This window comes from Zingiber officinale, chromosome 8A, assembly GCF_018446385.1.
Source record: "Zingiber officinale cultivar Zhangliang chromosome 8A, Zo_v1.1, whole genome shotgun sequence".
Classification (NCBI taxonomy): Eukaryota; Viridiplantae; Streptophyta; class Magnoliopsida; order Zingiberales; family Zingiberaceae; genus Zingiber; species Zingiber officinale.
Genome location: NC_056000.1, coordinates 140,471,407 through 140,489,782, shown reverse-complemented (window position 1 = coordinate 140,489,782; position 18,376 = coordinate 140,471,407). Strand labels below are relative to the sequence as shown.

The 18,376-nt window shown below is 48.4% G+C and overlaps 1 protein-coding gene across 1 annotated transcript; it reads right to left on the bottom strand.

Annotated features, from left to right (window-relative positions):
• Positions 1–6,216: 6,216 nt before the first annotated feature.
• Positions 6,217–18,153, bottom strand: LOC122011351 (ribosomal protein L11 methyltransferase-like). Its single transcript, XM_042567734.1, has 8 exons — positions 18,008–18,153; positions 10,751–11,105; positions 10,165–10,248; positions 8,315–8,455; positions 8,170–8,235; positions 7,027–7,194; positions 6,594–6,920; positions 6,217–6,497 (listed from the first exon to the last, which is right to left on the bottom strand). Exons 1-8 carry the CDS (start codon positions 18,151–18,153, stop codon positions 6,387–6,389), a joined length of 1,398 nt encoding a protein of 465 aa, XP_042423668.1. The 3' UTR covers positions 6,217–6,386.
• Positions 18,154–18,376: the final 223 nt, after the last annotated feature.

The following is an 18,376-nucleotide window of genomic DNA, read 5'->3' as shown; positions in this document are numbered from 1 at the left end:
CGCCACCTGCTTATCCTGTCAGAAGTATCACACCTTCTCGCATCGGCCGGCCGAGGAAATGAAAGCGTCTACTGTGTCTTGCCCGTTCAACCAATTGGGCATGGATATCGTGGGACCCTTCCCAATGGCGACAGGTCAACGGAAGTTCCTGCTTGTCGCGGTCGACTATTTCTCCAAGTGGTTGAAGCCAAGCCGCTAGCTAGGATAACCAAACAGATGGTTAAGAAATTCATCTGGCAGCACATCATTTGTCGATTCGGCATCTCTCGCGCGGCTCGTCTCGGACAACGGGAGACAGTTCGTTGGTCAAGAACTCAGGGAATGGTGAGAGGGGTATGACATCCAGCAGACCTTCACCTCGGTAGCATACCCTCAGAGTAATGGGTAGGCAGAAGTCGCCAATCAGGATATATTGCGGATCCTACGCGCGCGACTCGACCATATGGGAGGGAGTTGGGTGGACGAACTCCCCAGCATGTTGTGGGCAATCCGTACGACCCCCAAAGAAGGAACGGGAGCAACCCCCTTTCACTTGGTGTACGGTGGCGAAGCGGTTGTCCCCGTTGAAGTTAGAGTAGAGTCTGACCGGATATAACACTATGACGAGGACAATGCCGAGCGGAGACTCCAGGAGATGGATTTGATGGACAAGGCACGTGCTAAAGCTGTCGTCCGGCTAATGACCTACCGACAGAGGATGAGGCAGAACTACAATTGAAGGGTGATCCCAAGATCATTTCAGGTCGGCGACTTTGTGTGGAAGAAGGTAAAGCTGATCGGCGACGTCACCAAGTTGGAAGCTCCATGGGTCGGACCCTTCAAGATCGTGGAAAAGCTCCGCTCGGGCGCCTACTACCTAGAGGATGAGGAGGGACAACAATTAGAACGTCCGTGGAGCGCAAGCCATCTCCAGCCATAACGAGTCGGATGAGAGGTGCGCTGATGTAATCAATGTATTTTCTTTATCCCTGCGCCCTTTGAGTGTAGGACTGAAATCAAAAGCAAAAGGTTGCCAAATTTCGTGTCGAATGACAAGTCAAATCGTCGAACAACGACGTTAACCGACGGTCGAGCGACGACCTTAAACCCAAGTCTTCATCAAATCGTCGAGCGGCGACGTTAAACTCAGCTCTCCACTGACGGTCAAGCGGCGACCTTAAACCCGAGTCTTCATCTAATCGTCGAGTGACGACGTTAAACCCAGGTCTCCACCGACGGTCGAGCGACGACCTTAAACCCGAGTCTTCATCAAATCGTCAAGCGGCGACATTAAACCCAAGTCTCCACCGACGGTCGAGCAGCGACCTTAAACCCGAGTCTTCATCTAATCGTCGAGCGGTGACGTTAAACCCAGGTCTCCATCGACGGTCGAGCGACGACCTTAAACTCGAGTCTTCATCAAATCGTCGAGCGGTGATGTTAAATCTAAGTCTCCACCGACGGTCGAGCGAAGACCTTAAACCCGAGTCTTCATCAAATCGTCAAGCGACGACGTTAAACCCAGGTCTCCACCGACGGTCGAACGACGATCTTAAACCCGAGACTTCATCAAATCGTCGAGCGGCGACGTTAAACCCAGGTCTCCACCGACGGTCGGGCGACGACCTTAAACTCTGGGCTTCACCAAATCGTCGAGCGGCGACGTAAACCCCAGAGTCGAGCGGCGACTATAAACCCCAGAGTTGAGCGGCGACTATAAACCCCAGAGTCGAGCGGCAACTATAAACCCTAGGGTCGAGTGGCGACCTTAAAACCCAGAGGTATGATCTTGATGAATTTATCAATGATTGAAATGCGAACATGACGCACGTTCGGGGCTATATAGTCCAAAGTTTTATGATAGACAAGCAAACCTGTGAGGAAGAACTATAAAATTGCTTCATTAATAACAAACCAAAAGCAGCCGAGCGGCAGTCAAACATTCAAAGGTTACAAAATCCCTCCTCACTCAAGATAGTCGAAGACTTCGTCCGACATCGAGTCGTTCAGTTGGGCTCGGTTGATGACGTTGTCAGTCAGGGAGCCTGAGATATGCCCGTTTGCCAGCAACTGGTTGAACACCCCAGTTATGGCTAGCTCGAAACTCCGGACGACCTGATTAACAACTTTGTTAGTAAATTTCTCCGAGCGGAGGTATTCTTGCTTCATGGTCTCGAAGCGGCTCGGTTCGGAGTCCTGGTAAGTTTTCAAGGCAGCGCGAGAAGACTCCAGAGCATCTTCAAGGACCCTCACTTGCCCTTGAAAATCAGCCTCCTTAGCCGAACGACTGTCCCATTCGGCGATCAGAAAGTTTTCCGCCTCCTTGAGTTTCGCATCTAACTTTTGAGCCCCCTGGTTCTTCAACTCCAGGTCAGCAATGGCTCGGTTCTTCCTGTTGGCAGCCTACTCGATCTTCTTGTCGTAGGTTTTCACCTGAGTCTCGAGCCGACCCAGCATGATGGCTTGATCGACAGACTTCTTCTGCTCGGCCTCCAGAAGTTTACTGGTTTTGGCCAGGTCAGCTTGCAGTTCAGCAATGGAGGGCCCCTGGGATAATGATGCTCTCATCCTCCACAAGCGCTAGGCGCCGGCACATTGTCACGCTCTCCACCCAGTACTGCCGCCGAACTGAAAAACGTTAATGCTGAATGGAGGTAAAACCACGAATTGATCATTGCTACATACCCCGGTGGACATCTACAGGTAGTTGTTAGCGAGCAGCCCGGGCGGCATTATTGCGGCACGTGCTCTGGCCTCCTCCCAAACCTTGGCGAGCGGCCCGCGGATGAGTATCTGATGTTCGGGAGTTTGCGGTTGATCGTTGCCCGCCAAGAACTCCTCCGTTGGGAGGTGGAGAATGGTCGTCATAGATCAGCGGCCGCTCGGGGCTGATTGAGTCGACGCCGCGGGACCAGAGGACTGACCGGATGAAGCCGGAAGAATGCTGGATTACAGGATCCTCCGCCGAGCTGGAGGGAGAGACGCGAACGGTTGGGCAACGATCGGGTCCGGCGGCAGATCGACTAGTGAAGGGGTCCGGTAGGAAGAAATTACTTCCACTGTCTCGGGAGCTGCCACAGAGGAAGTGCCTCCCCGCTCGGAAGAACTCACCGCCGAGGCAGCAGAACGAGATGGGGTGGTCAGGCGACGTCTCTTGCGCTTGAAGAGAGGAACTTCATCGCCAGAGGAACCCGAGCCTTCGGCCGGGGCGGCAGGCCGCGTCTCAGAAGGGGCTGGGTTCGCCGTCGGTTCGGTGTGGGGTGTCCGATCGGCGGTGCCTCCTCCTTCAGTTGGCATCGCCTCGCTCTCGCCCTCATGAGAGCCGACCGGAGTCAGGCCGAGGCTTGCCATCTCCTTTGTCGTTGCCGCCTCTATCTCGGTATTCTTCAGCTTCATCAAACCGATTGCCCGAGCGCGCATCATTATGTCAGCTGTAAAAGAAAGAATCAATCAGTTAGACTCAAGAGAAGAAGGCTGAGAAATTCCATACCTAGGCTGTTCGGGTGCTTCGTTCGGATGGGGCTCAGCCCGAACATATACATCACCCCCTCTAGCAACAACTTGTGAATGTCGAACTTTTGGCCGACCAACATGTTAGCCACATGAAGGTAGTCCAGCCGACCCCAATACTTTTTCAGGTCTGGTTGAGGCGGGAGTTTGACCTGCCACTTGGTGCGGAAGCTCGGCCGCTCGGGGAGTCACAAGTAGAAAAAATAATCTTTCCAATGTTTATTCGAAAATGACATTTTGTCAAAAAAAAAACCAATTATGAAAGGATGGATGGGGAATCCTGAGATGTTAGTGGAATACTGTGCACCTTGAACAGAATGACCACGCCGCACAAGAGGCGAAAGGAATTGGGGACGAGCTGCGCTAAAGGGACGCAGAAGTAGTTACAGACCTCAATTATGAAAGGATGGATGGGGAATCGAAGACCGACCACGAACTGGTCTCAGAAAAAATAGACAGTGCCGGTCGACGGGTCATCGGGCCGATCGGATGGGGAGGCCAGGATTAGCTCGTGGTCAGAGGGAAGATCAAAGGTATTTTCGAGGCTCGCAGCGTCACCTGCGTCGAATCGAGTCTCCATGGTGTTGTACCAGAGACCGAGAGCAGGGTCGGACGGTTGAGAAGAGCTCACCATCGCCGAAAAATCGAAAAACAGAAAGCTCGACGGACGAAGGAAGGAAAAGAGCAAAACAGACGCCGGAACAGTGGCGTGGTGGAGAAAGAACAATGAAAGACCAATGACAGAAAGGTTTGGGGAGGCTTACAGGGAAGAGAAAGGGGGCCACAGAGAACAGTGGATCGTCGTCGAGGAGCGCAGGGTCGCCGGAGCACTGGTCACTCGAGGTCGCCGATAGCCGCCGGGAAAGGAAACGCAAAGTGGGGATGAAGGCGGTGCCGCGGCCTTATAAAGGTTGGGCTCGCCCAATCAGAGTCGTCCGATCTAGGTCTTGGGAATCGGAGCGCAGATCCAGCCGTTGAATTCAAACCGCCAAACGTCACATTGACAGCTGTCGCCTCGGGCGTGCGACGACTACAACGGTGACACGTGGCACGCTCTCACAGGGCGGCATTTAATGGGCACCATTATTAGACGTGGTCGTGCGCTCGGCCTTAATGGGATGATTTGCACGAATTTCGAAGAGATTCGGATTACGTCAGCATTGACCGAGCGGTTCACACTCATCCAAAGACGCCGAAGGAAGAATATTCCAAGTGCAAACCCTCGGGCGCCGAGCGGCCCAAAAGATCAGTCCTGCCCAAATCGCTCGGGGTCCAACTAGTCTCATAGTCGATCGGCCAACCGATCCCCAGACTACTTGTCCAGTCAGTCGAACTTGCAATCTCCTTCGACTAGACTTGAGGGGGAGGCACGTGATCCGATGGTAAGGTAGGGCCTCGTCCCGCAGGAGGTCTGCGCCACGTGGAAGGTCAAAGTCAAGGCGGTTAACGCCCCAGGATAGCGTCCGACCGAGCGACCCGATCAACCGGTCGGACTAAGGAATGGCCGGTCCGACGTTATTACAGCTCGGTCTTGCACCGAGCTTCCGACGCTCAAAAGACTATCACTAAAGCAGGCGCTGACCGACAAGTCATGTGCCGAGCGACGGGACATGTGCCAGGCAAACATCCCGATCGGCCAAAGATCATATCACAGCCAACGAAACAGAAACACGACCCAGCAAGCCCAGACAATGGAAGTAGCCGAGCGACCTCCCCGCTCGGCCCAGACAGCAGAATTAGCCAAGCGGCCACCCGCTCGGCCCACTAGCAGACAAAAGCTGACCGAGCGACGACCCACCCGCTCGGCCCACTAGCAGACAAAGGCAGGATCGACTGATATCCTCCTCGAGACCCATGTCGTACATAGACAGCATGGTCGGCGGCATGATCAGACAGAGAATCGTACGACGGAAGCTTTCACTGTCTTGTTAGGATATGCTCGGGTTGTTGAGGTATGGTGTCAGGTACACTTTTCTGACACGTCCTATCAGGGAAAGCTTTGAGATGCATGCACACCTCAAAGAGCGTGCACACTCACCCCTCTGGGAGCCCTGTATAAGGGATCCCAAGTTTTGACGAAGGTATACTTATTCTACTGTAACTACAGTTACGTTGCCACTTTCGTTTCTTTGCTTGCTTGCTGCTTTTACCGGAGATCTGACTTGAGCGTCGGAGGGCCATCGCGGAGGGACCACTCCTTTGCTCGGCACTGACTCTTTGGTGCTTGCAGACTAATCTCATCGGAGGTCCACATACGATCAACAGGAGCGTCGTATCCCTTACGTCCGTCACATCGACTTTCAGACAGGATCAGGTATTTAGGATATCAAATTATAAATAAGGTATTATTTTAATAATTTTTAAAAGCATACGCAATTAGGAGGAGGTGGCCATTTAATTTTAAATTTTATACTGATAAACATGTTCAGTCCAGATGAAAATGGAAGAATGGAAAATTTGATATGTGAGTGGAGTCAAGGCATGTGCCAACACTTGGATTGTAAAAGATGATTTCATCCCAGCCGTCCATCCACGGCTCATCCTAAGACATGTGGAAGGGAAATTATGGTACCAAACGGCCTCCTAGGGAGGAATTTATTCCCTAAAAAATTGAACCCCAAGAAATTTGAACCTTACTCTTGTGATACAACTCTACCACTTAAGCACCAATTCGGCTATTCCCGGGGCCTTGTACCAAGGCTCAGTGATCATACAAACTCTATGTTATTCAGTTTTCTGCAAAACTTTTGTATTCCTGGGTTGTGAATTGCCATTAAAATTGACTACAACTGTACACCACAAAACTATACTTAGAACAAAATTCTAGAGGATGTATGCTTCTACTTGTTGAAGACATTGATATTCCTTACAAGTTAGCCTTCAGGTGGTTAATGGTTTTACATGTCCAACTTCTCTTTTTTTGTACCATGGATGCAGGCCCATCCTTCCATGTCAGATACTGAGATATTTTCCAGATATTGAGAATAAATTTCCTTGATTTGTTGCACCTGTACAAATAACATGATGGCTTTCATGATATCGAACGAGTACACAGAAAGAAATGAGCAAGAACTCATCATCGAGTAGGTTTGAAGGAGCTGCACCTGTTCAGATAGGATTCCTGATAGACCGATGTTTGAACCGGGCCTTCCATAAGAAACAATGTCGACTGCCAATTCGATCAAAGGATTGAGGAGTATATTTGCTATGATAAAATCAAATTTCCCCTTTGAACAATCTGGTTGAAAGCCAAGCAAAGTCCTCTTTTCTGGATTCTTGGTCTCTTCATCAGCATTGCTGGTGCCAGTCTCGTTTGGAACCAGGTAAACCGACATTTTGCTGGAGCTTATACCATTCAATGCCATATTTTCACGAGCAGAAATGACGGCTTGCGGGTCTATATCTATTCCGACAGATGAGGAAGCTCCCATCTGCATATTAAACGCATCTATAACTGAATGCATTTGAATTATACTTGAAATTGTTAGTTCAAAGCTCAACTTAGCAATAACTGAATGCCGAAAGAACAAACTGAACCTTCACCGCAGCAATTCCTAGAATTCCAGATCCAGTGCCATAATCTAAGAGTAGTTCTCCACCATGAAGCAGCCTGTGTAGCAACATCAAACACAATTTCGTAGTTGGGTGTTCCCCTGTCCCAAAAGCCATTCCTGGGTCAAGTATTATATTTGTCGCTTGTAAATCCTGGATATAAAAAATTCACTCAATCCTCATGAATCTTAAATAGCCAATGCTTTGTACATAAGGATGAACATCGATAATATAGTGGTTCCCAAAACCAAAAGTGCATACAGAAAACACCATGCTTGTCCATTAACATCTTGATTCACAGTCTTACACATATATGTTCATATTCAAAATCTTACCAAAGGACAGAGCAAAGAGAATCAAACTAATCTGGAAATTCATGCAATAAAAGGAGACTACTGCACTTGCGATGTTGATGTTGTAATCAAACAGATATATTCAAGAAGCTAAGGAAGTAGGATGGAGAAGCACAAATAGATTATCTGTAGGAAACACTTACCATGTTCCTATTCACAGAGGCAAACCATATACAAAAACAATAAAAGTTGTGTCCCTACTATCTAGAGATGGCAATCAGAGAGTACATCCAGGCAATAATTTTATCCCGATGCCAAAATAAGAAAAGTTCATTCCATAATACGCAGAATTAGCCTAACCACAAAGCTGCAGGAACATACAAAGAGCTCAGGACTCACAAGGAGCTAGTGTTTTCTACCCAGATTCAAACCAATAGTTGATCTAATGTGGCACTAGTTCCTGATTCATGCATAGGTTGAGACAAAATACATAAATCCGTAACATCTGCATTTAACAAGTGAACCAGACACCTTCTGGACCAGTTTCTGGGTTAAAATTGCCAATTTATCCAGCTTTAAACAATTGAGCCTAGCCTAACCTCGATAAAGGGATAAACGAATAGTCAGAGAGACAAAGGCCAAGACACTTTTAAGAGATAATAATATAATTATATGTCATAAAGTTTTGCACAGATATTAGTCATTACACTGCAAATTTTGGGATCATGAAATTTGTATCTCACATGATAGAGTACTAACTATGGTCTCTTTGACTCATAATTTTGAAAATTGCTAAGAAGATTACTCAACAAAGATGGTTAAAATTAAAGCATACCGGGGGTTCTCTCCATTTGGGAACAATCCATAGACCAGTAACAACTTCAATTGGATGAAAACTTTCCTGTATTGAGTTCCAAATTATACTCAATTGAGAAAATAGTAATAGGAAAATAGATAGTATTTGGTACAGTATGGCTAACCTGTACATTTGTTGTCCAGTCACAGATTTTTCCAGCTGAGATTTCATACTTAGGTACATAGTTCAAACCAAATGAACCAACGGCCTGTGAAATGCATGTATACACATCTTGGTGATCTGCAAAAATGCAGGTTATCCATATCTGCATACAGCAACATAAATAGTAAAGAAAATTATTATGTACGTAGCAAGTAAGCCACTAATTTCCTAAAAGAAGCACTAGACTGTGACGAATGTAAAGAAAGTAATTTCCATCAGTTGCATTGCCTAAGATAATATGATTGGGCTAATTACTTATTAAAGAAAGAGTCTGCATGTGTAACTTCAGTGACATACGTTCAGTAGGAAAAATCTGTCTTTTCTCAAATATATACCATTAGTATGTTCCAACTTCCAACATCATTCTATAGCAAATTACAATCATTTTTAATAGGTGTCTACTCATTTCAACTACCTTCCTAGTATATTTAATACGCTCAACATGTTCAACATAGCAATTAATGACATTCATAACTCTGAGTTGAAATTTGCATCTATGAATAAGAAACTCTAGTTACACGTTCATCTCACCCTTTTATTCTTAGTTTTTTTCAAATTTTTCACGTACATTTTTAGCATTGTCTCTCCAATTATTGGCTCTCAATTGAAATTTTATTTTTGTATATTTCTACTGTGTCATTTGTATTCATCAACTAAGTTCCTATTACAGTAGCTCAAATATTCCTGGCATTTGTTACATGCCCCCATATGGAGAAAAAATAGATATACAAACTTGGGTTATCATAATACAAAATACACATGACATGTAGATGATTAGTCCCTTGGCTGTATAGGGGGCAAGCTGATTGAAGTAACATACACACTTGATTGATGTTCAAGGGTTTTGATTTGATGCAGAAAGTAGCAAAGCTAAGCGAGACACAAATAATGTCATCAATATTCAATAGCTGAAGCCCTTTTCAAGTGTTCGACTCAGAAGGAACATTGTACAGATAAAGGGCCTCACCAATAGGTCAACCACTCAGCAAGCCAGATTGGAAACAACCAACAAGTCAATCACTCAGCAGGCATGAGGGAAAACCACTCGGTAGGTCAGTCACTCAGTAAGCCTGAGGGAAAATCACTCGGCAAGTCGGCTACCCAATGAGCCCAGTCCATCGGCAGATAAGTCATTCACTAGATTTGAGGGGAAACAACTCTGTGGGTTGGCTATTGGTTAGCCAGTCAATAGGCCAACGGGTTTTTTTAGTTGGTAACCTCCCTCGAAAATGAGACAGAAATGGGTGAACATCCCTTGGTATCACATCCTGGTTCTATTGGCTTAGAGGCCAAGTTCAACGAATGTGGCAAGCACATTGGAGAAAAAGGGTACACGATTAAATAGGGAAATTCAGCCCAAGTTAAAAACATGGGACATGATTTTAGAGAATAACTTCCTTGGTGATCCTTATAAGGTTATAGATAGAAGATAATAGGAGGTAAGGTTTTTCTTTTAAGAGTTCATTTCTACTTTTCCTTTTCCCTCTCTCATTTTCTAACTTGAGCATTGGAGGGGCTTAGCCGAGAACATCATTAGCGCCCTCTCACCTTCTACTGTGAGTTTCATGTCGTAAGATTCGCTGGGAATCCGTTCCACTCTTGGATGCACCGTTGGCCTAACTTCATGCATTCAGTGCAAGCCCTTTTTTCTCTCCCACATCAATGTTCAAGAGCTTTGATTTCAATGCAAAAAGTAGTAAGGGGGACATGAATAATGTCATCAATATTCAATTCTCAAATGAAGATAGAAGGATGATATAATCTCAACTAAAGGAAAACGAAGCATGAAACTAAAAATGCTTGATAGCTCACCTCATCAAGATCATGGGAATCACTTAATTCATCCATACTAGCAGAATTGGCACCAAAGCACAATAAAGCATCAGAAAGCATATCCTATAACATGAGACTTGACGGTCCATTAGAGGTTCAAAATGGTTACCAAGCCAAATAAATAATAGAAACATTGACAAAGAAACAAACTTTCACTCTTCAATCAAGATAACTCAACTTATTTTTATACTTCAAGTGTTGTTTTTCTCAAGGGCAAAAATCAAAAGGGCGCCCTCCTTACTTTTGTTATTGTCAAAAGGGTGCCCCATTTTTGAAAAATATCAAAATAACGCCATATTTTGCTACAATTGTAGCAGCCAATTTTGGCTAAATTGCTCTACGTTGTAGCAATATAACACTGTTGAAGTGATTTTGATAAAGTTAGAGATTTTGATCAACTTTGAGTAATTTTAACTAAATTAGTAATAAAAGACATTTTTGGTATAATAGTGCTCCATGTGTAGCAATTCTGATCAAATTAGAGCAATTTTCAAACCTAACTATCAGAAATAGATCAATTAGCGCAGCAAGAAAACTCCTAATAGATTTTTTTTTCCCCACTCACAGCGTCGCGCTTGAGGCACCGAATGCGAACGGAAAGATAAGGGCTGGCATCGGAATGCTCAGGTTGCGCGGGAAGAGTGCAAAATTGGATCCTTTCCGTCGGAATTCGCCTCCTCATTCGGTGAAGATAGAAGCACGGAGGGCGGAGAAGAGATCCGACGGCAGCCTGTGTCAGCGTGACGGAGAAGGGGTTCGATGGAACGGGGAAAGGAGGAAGAGGAACCGAACGGGAAGGAATTTCGAGTGCGAAGATGCGCCTGAGGAAGCGGAGATGATGACCGAGACCAGCGAACATTTCCGCTGCCGCCGCGCCGCCGTTTGCGGTCGAAAGCGGGTCTTTTGGGATCACGTAGCGACTGGAGTAGTATCTTTATTTATATTGTGAATAATTCGTGACTGGAGCAGTAGTTGACTCGTTCTTTAATAATCGAACCTAATTGATGGACCTCGGACCCAACATGAGAATGCCTGTTGAAACCATAAAAATATGGTCATATTAACCCGATGATATTCATAAAAAAAAGGCCATCAATTTAGATTGGTCTTTCAAATTCATCCACTTCGTTAAATAATTTGAATGAGTGAGATTAAAATTTTATCAGACGGATTCAAGTGGATTGATCCATTTAGACCACCCACGTGGGTTGACATATGGTTGACTCAGGAAAACTCGTGCATTGAGAAAAATAAAACTTTTAAAATTTAAATTAAAATGGAAATCTCAATGGGCTGGGCTCGTGGGCTTGATTCGTCACATTCACAATTCAAATTTAAAAATTTCAACATTTTATATATATATATATATATATATATATATATATATTTTTTTTTTTGTTATTTTTGGCATATTCATAGGCTAACACGCCTAACCCATAATTTGCCTTAGGTTGAGTTGGATTAGAGATGGTAGGATCAATGCATTAGAGGAGAGGGTGAATAGCACTCGTGATTTTTTATGATTTTCGGAAAACACTCGAAAGAGAAAACACAGCGGAATTAAGATAATAGCAAAATAAAACAAAACAAACGTTAACACAGTCAAGTTTTTTACTTGATTCGGAACCTGTGACGACTCATACTTTAAGGCACACACTCGTTGAGTGCTTTCGATGGGCAATCCACTAGTAGTTCAAATGAGGTTACAAGAATTAAGTATAAGAACTATAGTGATTTAAATGTTGTAAACGAAACTGATCCGACGGTAAGAACAGGGGACCCCCGTTCCGGGGAGTCAACGCCACGTGGAAGTCAAAGGGTCAGGTGGTCGATCGGACAAGGATAGACCGACCGGACGACCGAGAAAAGGTTGGATACGTGGACCGACCGGGTAAGGGTGGGCCGACCACCCGGCCGGCCGACCGCCCGGCCGACCGACCGCCCAGCCGGCCGGCCGACCGGTGTCTAACTGATGGCAAAAGGCGCCCCGGCGGGAGTCGGGGTTCCGACGCTCGTTGAACAGGATCGTAGGGCCGAGCGGATGGCACGCTCGGCCGAAGACATAAGGTAGCATACTGCGAATAGTCTCCACAGAGCACATTACCGAGAATCTCCCAAGTAGGCCACTATATATGACCGACCGGACATAAGGCGAGTGCTGGCCGGCCGGACGCCCGGCATGGAGTAAGCAGAGAAAAGGACAAGGAACATCTTCTGACAGCGGGCATGCTCTATGACCAGGCCATACTCCAAATCTTGCGACAAGGGGTTCCGCTGTCCCATCGAAGATCAGGTAAGCCTTCTGACAAGCCCTTACTGAGGTATGGGCTGGGGACACGTATTCGCCTCGGTATGTGTGCATGAGCTCCTTCCCAACTCTATATAAGGAGCCTCGCACTTCACCGGAGGTACGCACTCTTGCATATTCGGAGTCATTTCTTTGCTATCCACTTGTCTGACTTAAGCGTCGGAGGGTCGTTGCTGGGAACCCCTTCCCGACCCGACTTCTTTGTAGGTTCACCGGAGCTCTGTACGACCTGCCGGAGATCTACGTCATCCGTGCGGAGAGCGCTACGTGCCCAGCGTCCGTTGATTCAGCTTTCAGACAGGATCAATTTGTCACCGTCTGTGGGAACGCTCCTGCATCCGATCGGAAGCAATGGACGAAGCTGGACGACAGCACTCGGTGATGCTCTCGATAGAAGAGCTAGACGTTCTGATCGAAACACGAGCAGCTAAGCTTGTGGAACAACGGCAGAAGTCGCAAGCCGAGCGGATTGAGCACCAAGCAACATCAGCATCAGGTGGCCGAGCGGAAGCACCGCCGGCCACAGTTCCATTCCATCGGGCTCTATTCCGCACTCCTGAAGCCGCAGTAGTTAATCGTGATCGAGGATCTTCTTCTGATAAAGTACCAAGACGAGACAGCAGAAAAGGCAAAGCCCCCCGAGCGGACGCCTCGCCCGAACGGATCAACCGTCAATTCTCAGAGGCTATTCTGCAAGACCCTCTGCCAAAGCACTATGTGCCTCCGGCGATCGGTGAATACAATGGAACCACCGACCCGGACGATCATTTTGGGTAAGTTCGACAACACCGCTACTCTTCATCAATACACAGATGGAGTGAAGTGTCAGGTTTTTCTTACCACCCTCTCGGGATCGGCTCAACGATGGTTTCGGAGGCTTCCAGACGGATCCATCACGAGTTTCAAGGACTTCCGAACGACTTTTCTTCACCACTTTGCAAGCAGTCGGCGCTATCAGAAGACTAGTGTCAGTCTGTTTGCCATCAAACAAGAAGCCCGCGAATCGCTCCGAGCCTATATCCAGCGGTTCAACAGGGTGGCCATGGATATCCCTACGGCCACCTCGGAGACTATGATGAATGCCTTCACACAAGGCCTCGTGGACGGGGATTTCTTCCGATCGCTCATTCGGAAGCCGCCCCGAGACTACGACCATATGCTACACCGGGCCAACGAATACATCAATGTGGAGGAAGCCCAGGCGGCCCGACGAAAAGAAGTTTCAACTGAGTAGTCAACCCCTGCCGAGTGGAAGCCTCATACTGCTCATTAGTCGCCCAGAGGACCGCGAGCTGAAGCAGCTCGTCCACCACAACAGGCAAGATCCCATGCCATCCAAGAAGTATCCGCCGAGCTGCCCAGGCCAAAAAAGAAGGTATGGACCCCAATGTTCTGCTCATTCCACCGGACAGACACGCACAACACAAGAGATTGCCGGAGTCTTCCCTTGATTGCTCATCCCGTTCCCCGAAGTGGCGGTCGTCGATCGTCATCATCCGACAGGCGACAGAAGCCTCGTGAAGCCGATCGGATGGTAGCCGACAGACGACAACAACAGACTCCCGAGCGACATCACACTCCGAGGCGTGAGAATCCTCGGATGTCTAGGGAGCGGCCCCGACCGTCCGCTCTGGAAGAAGAAAATAGAAGTAACACTTCCCGAGGCGAAATCAACATTATAGCTGGCGGGCCAACCGGAGGCGATTCTAACCGAGCAAGAAAGGCGAGTGTCCGGCAGCTCCAGATCCATGCGGTCGGCTGCAGCCAGGAACGGGCGAGCGGACCCAAAATCAGTTTCGGGCCCAAGGACTTGGAGGGAGTCGAAGTACCACACGACGACGCTCTCCTCATCAAAGCGGTAATAGCCAACTACACTATTCACCGCGTTTTTATTGACACAGGAAGCTCGGTCAATATCATATTCAAAAAGGCATTCGATCAACTACAAATTGATCGAGCCGAGCTGCTGCCAATGACAACCCCCCTCTACGGGTTTACGGGCAATGAAGTTCAGCCGGTCGGACAGATCCGGCTGGCCATTTCGCTGGGAGAGGAGCCGCTCAGAAGGACGCGGACTGCAAACTTCGTTGTGGTGGACTCTCCGTCGGCGTACAATGTCATATTGGGACGACCGGCTCTCAGTGAATTCCGAGCGGCCGTCTCCACCTTCCACCAGAAAATCAAGTTCCCGGTTGAAGACAAAGTGGGAGAAGTACGAAGAGATCAACTAGCGGCTCGGCGATGCTACGTCGAGATGGTCCGAGCATAAGCCAATTCCGCTCGGAAGATGTCACGGATCGAGGTGAACGCTATAACTGAAAAACCTCCCTCTTTGGTTTATGAAGAAAAAGAGGAAGTGCAGATTCACCCGACTCGATCGGAGGCCACAACGTTCATTGCGGCCGATCTGGAGGCAAGCCAGAAAGAGGAAGTGATCAGATGCCTCCAGAGAAACCGTGATGTCTTCGTCTGGTCGACGCATGAGCTGCCCGGAATTTCACCGAGTATAGCGCAGCATGAGCTCCACGTCCGGCCGGACGCTCGACCGGTGAAGCAGAGAAAGAGGGACTTCAGCGCCGAGCAAAATGCAATCATCCGAGCGGAGGTCGAGAAACTCCTAGAGGCCGACCACATACACGAGGTACAGTTCCCAAGCTGGTTGGCAAACGTGATACTAGTCTCCAAGCCGGGCAACAAATGGAGAGTGTACATCGATTTCTGGGATCTTAACAAAGCGTGCCCAGCGTCCGTTGATTCAGCTTTCGGACAGGATCTCCATATTTCCGTAGCGTTCGGAAAGTCTCCTCCATGTCTTCAAAGAGATCGGCCGCTCGGACGGACTTGATGAGAATGTCGTCCACGTATACTTCCAGATTTCGCCCGATCTGCTCTTTGAACACTTTGTTCATCAAGCGCTGATAAGTGGCTCCCGCGTTATTCAATCCGAACGGCATCACATTATAGCAATAGGTGCTGTCGGCTGTAACGAAGCTGGCTTTTTCTTGATCTTCTCGGGCGAGCGGCACTTGATGGTAGCCTTGATATGCGTCGAGCATGCATATCAACTCGCAGCCGGCCGTAGAGTCCACCAGCTGATCGATCCGAGGCAGAGGATAAAAATCTTTTGGGCAGCATATAATTTGTCGGTTCGGCATCTCTCGCCGGCTGGTATCTGATAACGGACGACAGTTCGTCGGGAAGCAGCTCGAAGACTGGTGCAAAAGTTATGGCATTAAACAACACTTCACTTCCGTGGCATATCCCCAAAGCAACGGCCAAGCGGAAGTAACCAACAGAGAAATCCTTAGAATTCTTCGATCTCGACTTGACCACATGGGAGGAAGTTGGGTGGACGAGCTGCCAGGCATTTTATGGGCTATCCGCACGACCCCAAAGGAAGGAACGGACATTACGCCATTTCATTTGGTGTACGGCGGCGAGGCAGTTATCCCGATCGAAGTCGGCGTCGAATCCGTCCGGATCCAGAGCTATGATGATGACAACACCGAGCGAAGGAACATGGAGCTGGATGTGGTCGATGAGGAGCGAGCTAAGGCGTACGTCCGGCTGATGGCGTATCGGCAAAGAATGAAGCAGAACTACAACCGACGTGTGATACCTAGAGCATTCCAAGTTGGCGATCTTGTCTGGAAGAAAGTAAAGCCGGTCGGCGACGTGGGCAAGCTGGAGGCTCCTTGGACGGGTCCTTTCAAAGTCATTGAAAAGCTCCGCTCGAGTGCTTATTACTTGGAGGATGAAGATGGACGACGGCTAGATCGACCATGAAGCGCGAATCATCTCCAGCCGTACCGAGCTGGGTAAGAGGTGCGCTGATGTAATTTTGCATATGCTTTGGTCGCCTATGTACTTGTAATGCAGGCAGCAAAAATGATAAAAAGGATGACAAATAACTTCGCCGAACGGCAGTGTTAAAGTCAGCCTTAAAGAGAGATGAGCCGGCGTCTATAAACCCGCCGAGCGGAAGACCGTCGAGCTCCGACGTTAAAAATCGAGAGACGAGCCGACGTCTATAAACCCGCCGAGCAGAAGACCGTCGAGCTCCGACGTTAAAAATCGAAAGACGAGCCAGCGTCTATAAACCCGCCGAGCGGAAGACCGTCGAGCTCCGACGTTAAAAATCGAGAGACGAGCCAGCGTCTATAAATCCGCCGAGCGGAAGACCGTCGAGCTCCGACGTTAAAAATCGAGAGACGAGCCGGCGTCTATAAACCCGTCGAGCGGAAGGCCGTCGAGCTCCGTCGTTAAAAATCGAGAGACGAGCCGGCGTCTATACCCTCCAAGCGGAAGACCGCCGAGCTCCGACGTTAAAAATCGAGAGACGAGCCGGCGTCTATAAACCTGCCGAGCGGAAGACCGTCGAGCTCCGACGTTAAAAATCGAGAGACAAGCCAGCATCTATAAACCCGCCGAGCGGAAGACCGTCGAGCTCCGACGTTAAAAATCGAGAGACGAGCCGGCGTCTATAAACCCGCCGAACAGAAGACCGTCGAGCTCCGACGTTAAAAATCGAAAGATGAGCCGACGTCTATAAAACCGCCGAGCGGAAGGCCGTCGAGCTCCGACGTTAAAAATCGAGAGACGAGCCGGCGTCTATAAACTCGCCAAGCGGAAGATCGTCGAGCTCCGACGTTAAAAATCGAGAGATGAGCCGGAGTCTATAAACCCGCCGAGTGGAAGACCGTCGAGCTCCGACATTAAAAATCGAGAGACGAGCCGACGTCTATAAATCCGCTGAGCGGAAGACCGTCGAGCTCCGACGTTAAAAATCGAGAGACGAGCCGGCGTCTATAAACCCGCCGAGCGGAAGACCGTCGAGCTCCGACATTAAAAATCGAGAGACGAGCCGGCGTCTATAAACCCGCCGAGCGGAAGACCGTCGAGCTCCGACGTTAAAAATCGAGAGACGAGCCGGCGTCTATAAACCCGCCGAGCGGAAGACCGTCGAGCTCCGACGTTAAAAATCGAGAGACGAGCCGACGTCTATAAACCCGCCGAGCGGAAGACCGTCGAGCTCGGAAGACCGTCGAGCTCCGACGTTAAAAATCGAGAGACGAGCCGGCGTCTATAAACCCGCCGAGCGGAATACCGTCGAGCTCCGACATTAAAAATTGAGAGACGAGCCGGCGTCTATAAACCCTCTGAGCGGAAGAAGGCAATCAAGAGGACTTGTACTCGCCGTCAATATCGTTTGACGACCTATGCGTTCTGCTCGGCCCAGTACCCAAAGGTACTTCATCAATATCCAGTGAATAACCTCTTTTGTCGAATCAGAATATATTCGTCCGAGCGGAGCTGTTATGCAAAATACTTTGTAAAAATACCTTTCGAGCACGAGAGGTGTGATAAGAGGCGAGCGGACCACACACATATTAACTAGCAAAAGGACAAAACAAGCGAAAGGGTAGCATATTAAAAAGACTGGCCGAGTGGCCAAATTATAAAAAAAAAGGAGTGTCTTTGGCCGAGCGGCCAAATTACATGTAAAACTTCTACTCTAGGTAGTCATAGAGGTCCTTCAGGATGTTGTCGAGGAGCGCCACTTGATCTGCGGCCGGGATGACGGCGGACTCGGGAAGTCGCCCCTTGGTCTTCAAGTATGCGGTGGTGGCAGCCATGGCAAGGTCGAATGCAGTATACATCCGCTCGCAAACTTTCTCCGAAAATTCGGGCGAGCGGATGTAGTTCTGTCTCAGGGCGGCGACCCGGCTTGGCTCGGCCTCTTGGTATTCTTTGAAGGCCAATTGGGACGCGGCAAGGGACTCCTGTAGAGTTTTCAGCTCGTCTATATGCTTGAGTGCGTCAGCCGAGCGGCCATCTTTCTCGCCATCGAGCTGCTCCATCAACTCTTTTACTTTCAGCTCT

Excerpts from the sequence above, each read along its gene's own strand:
- LOC122011351 (XM_042567734.1), bottom strand. The coding sequence starts at position 18,153 with ATGTATACTGCATTCGACCTTGCCATGGCTGCCACCACCGCATACTTG. Across the intron at positions 10,249-10,750 it reads GGTGCCTCAAGCGCGACGCT|GATATGCTTTCTGATGCTTT; the intron begins GTGAGTGGGGAA and ends CTCATGTTATAG. Across the intron at positions 7,195-8,169 it reads CCAAATGGAGAGAACCCCCG|GATTTACAAGCGACAAATAT; the intron begins GTATGCTTTAAT and ends TTTTATATCCAG.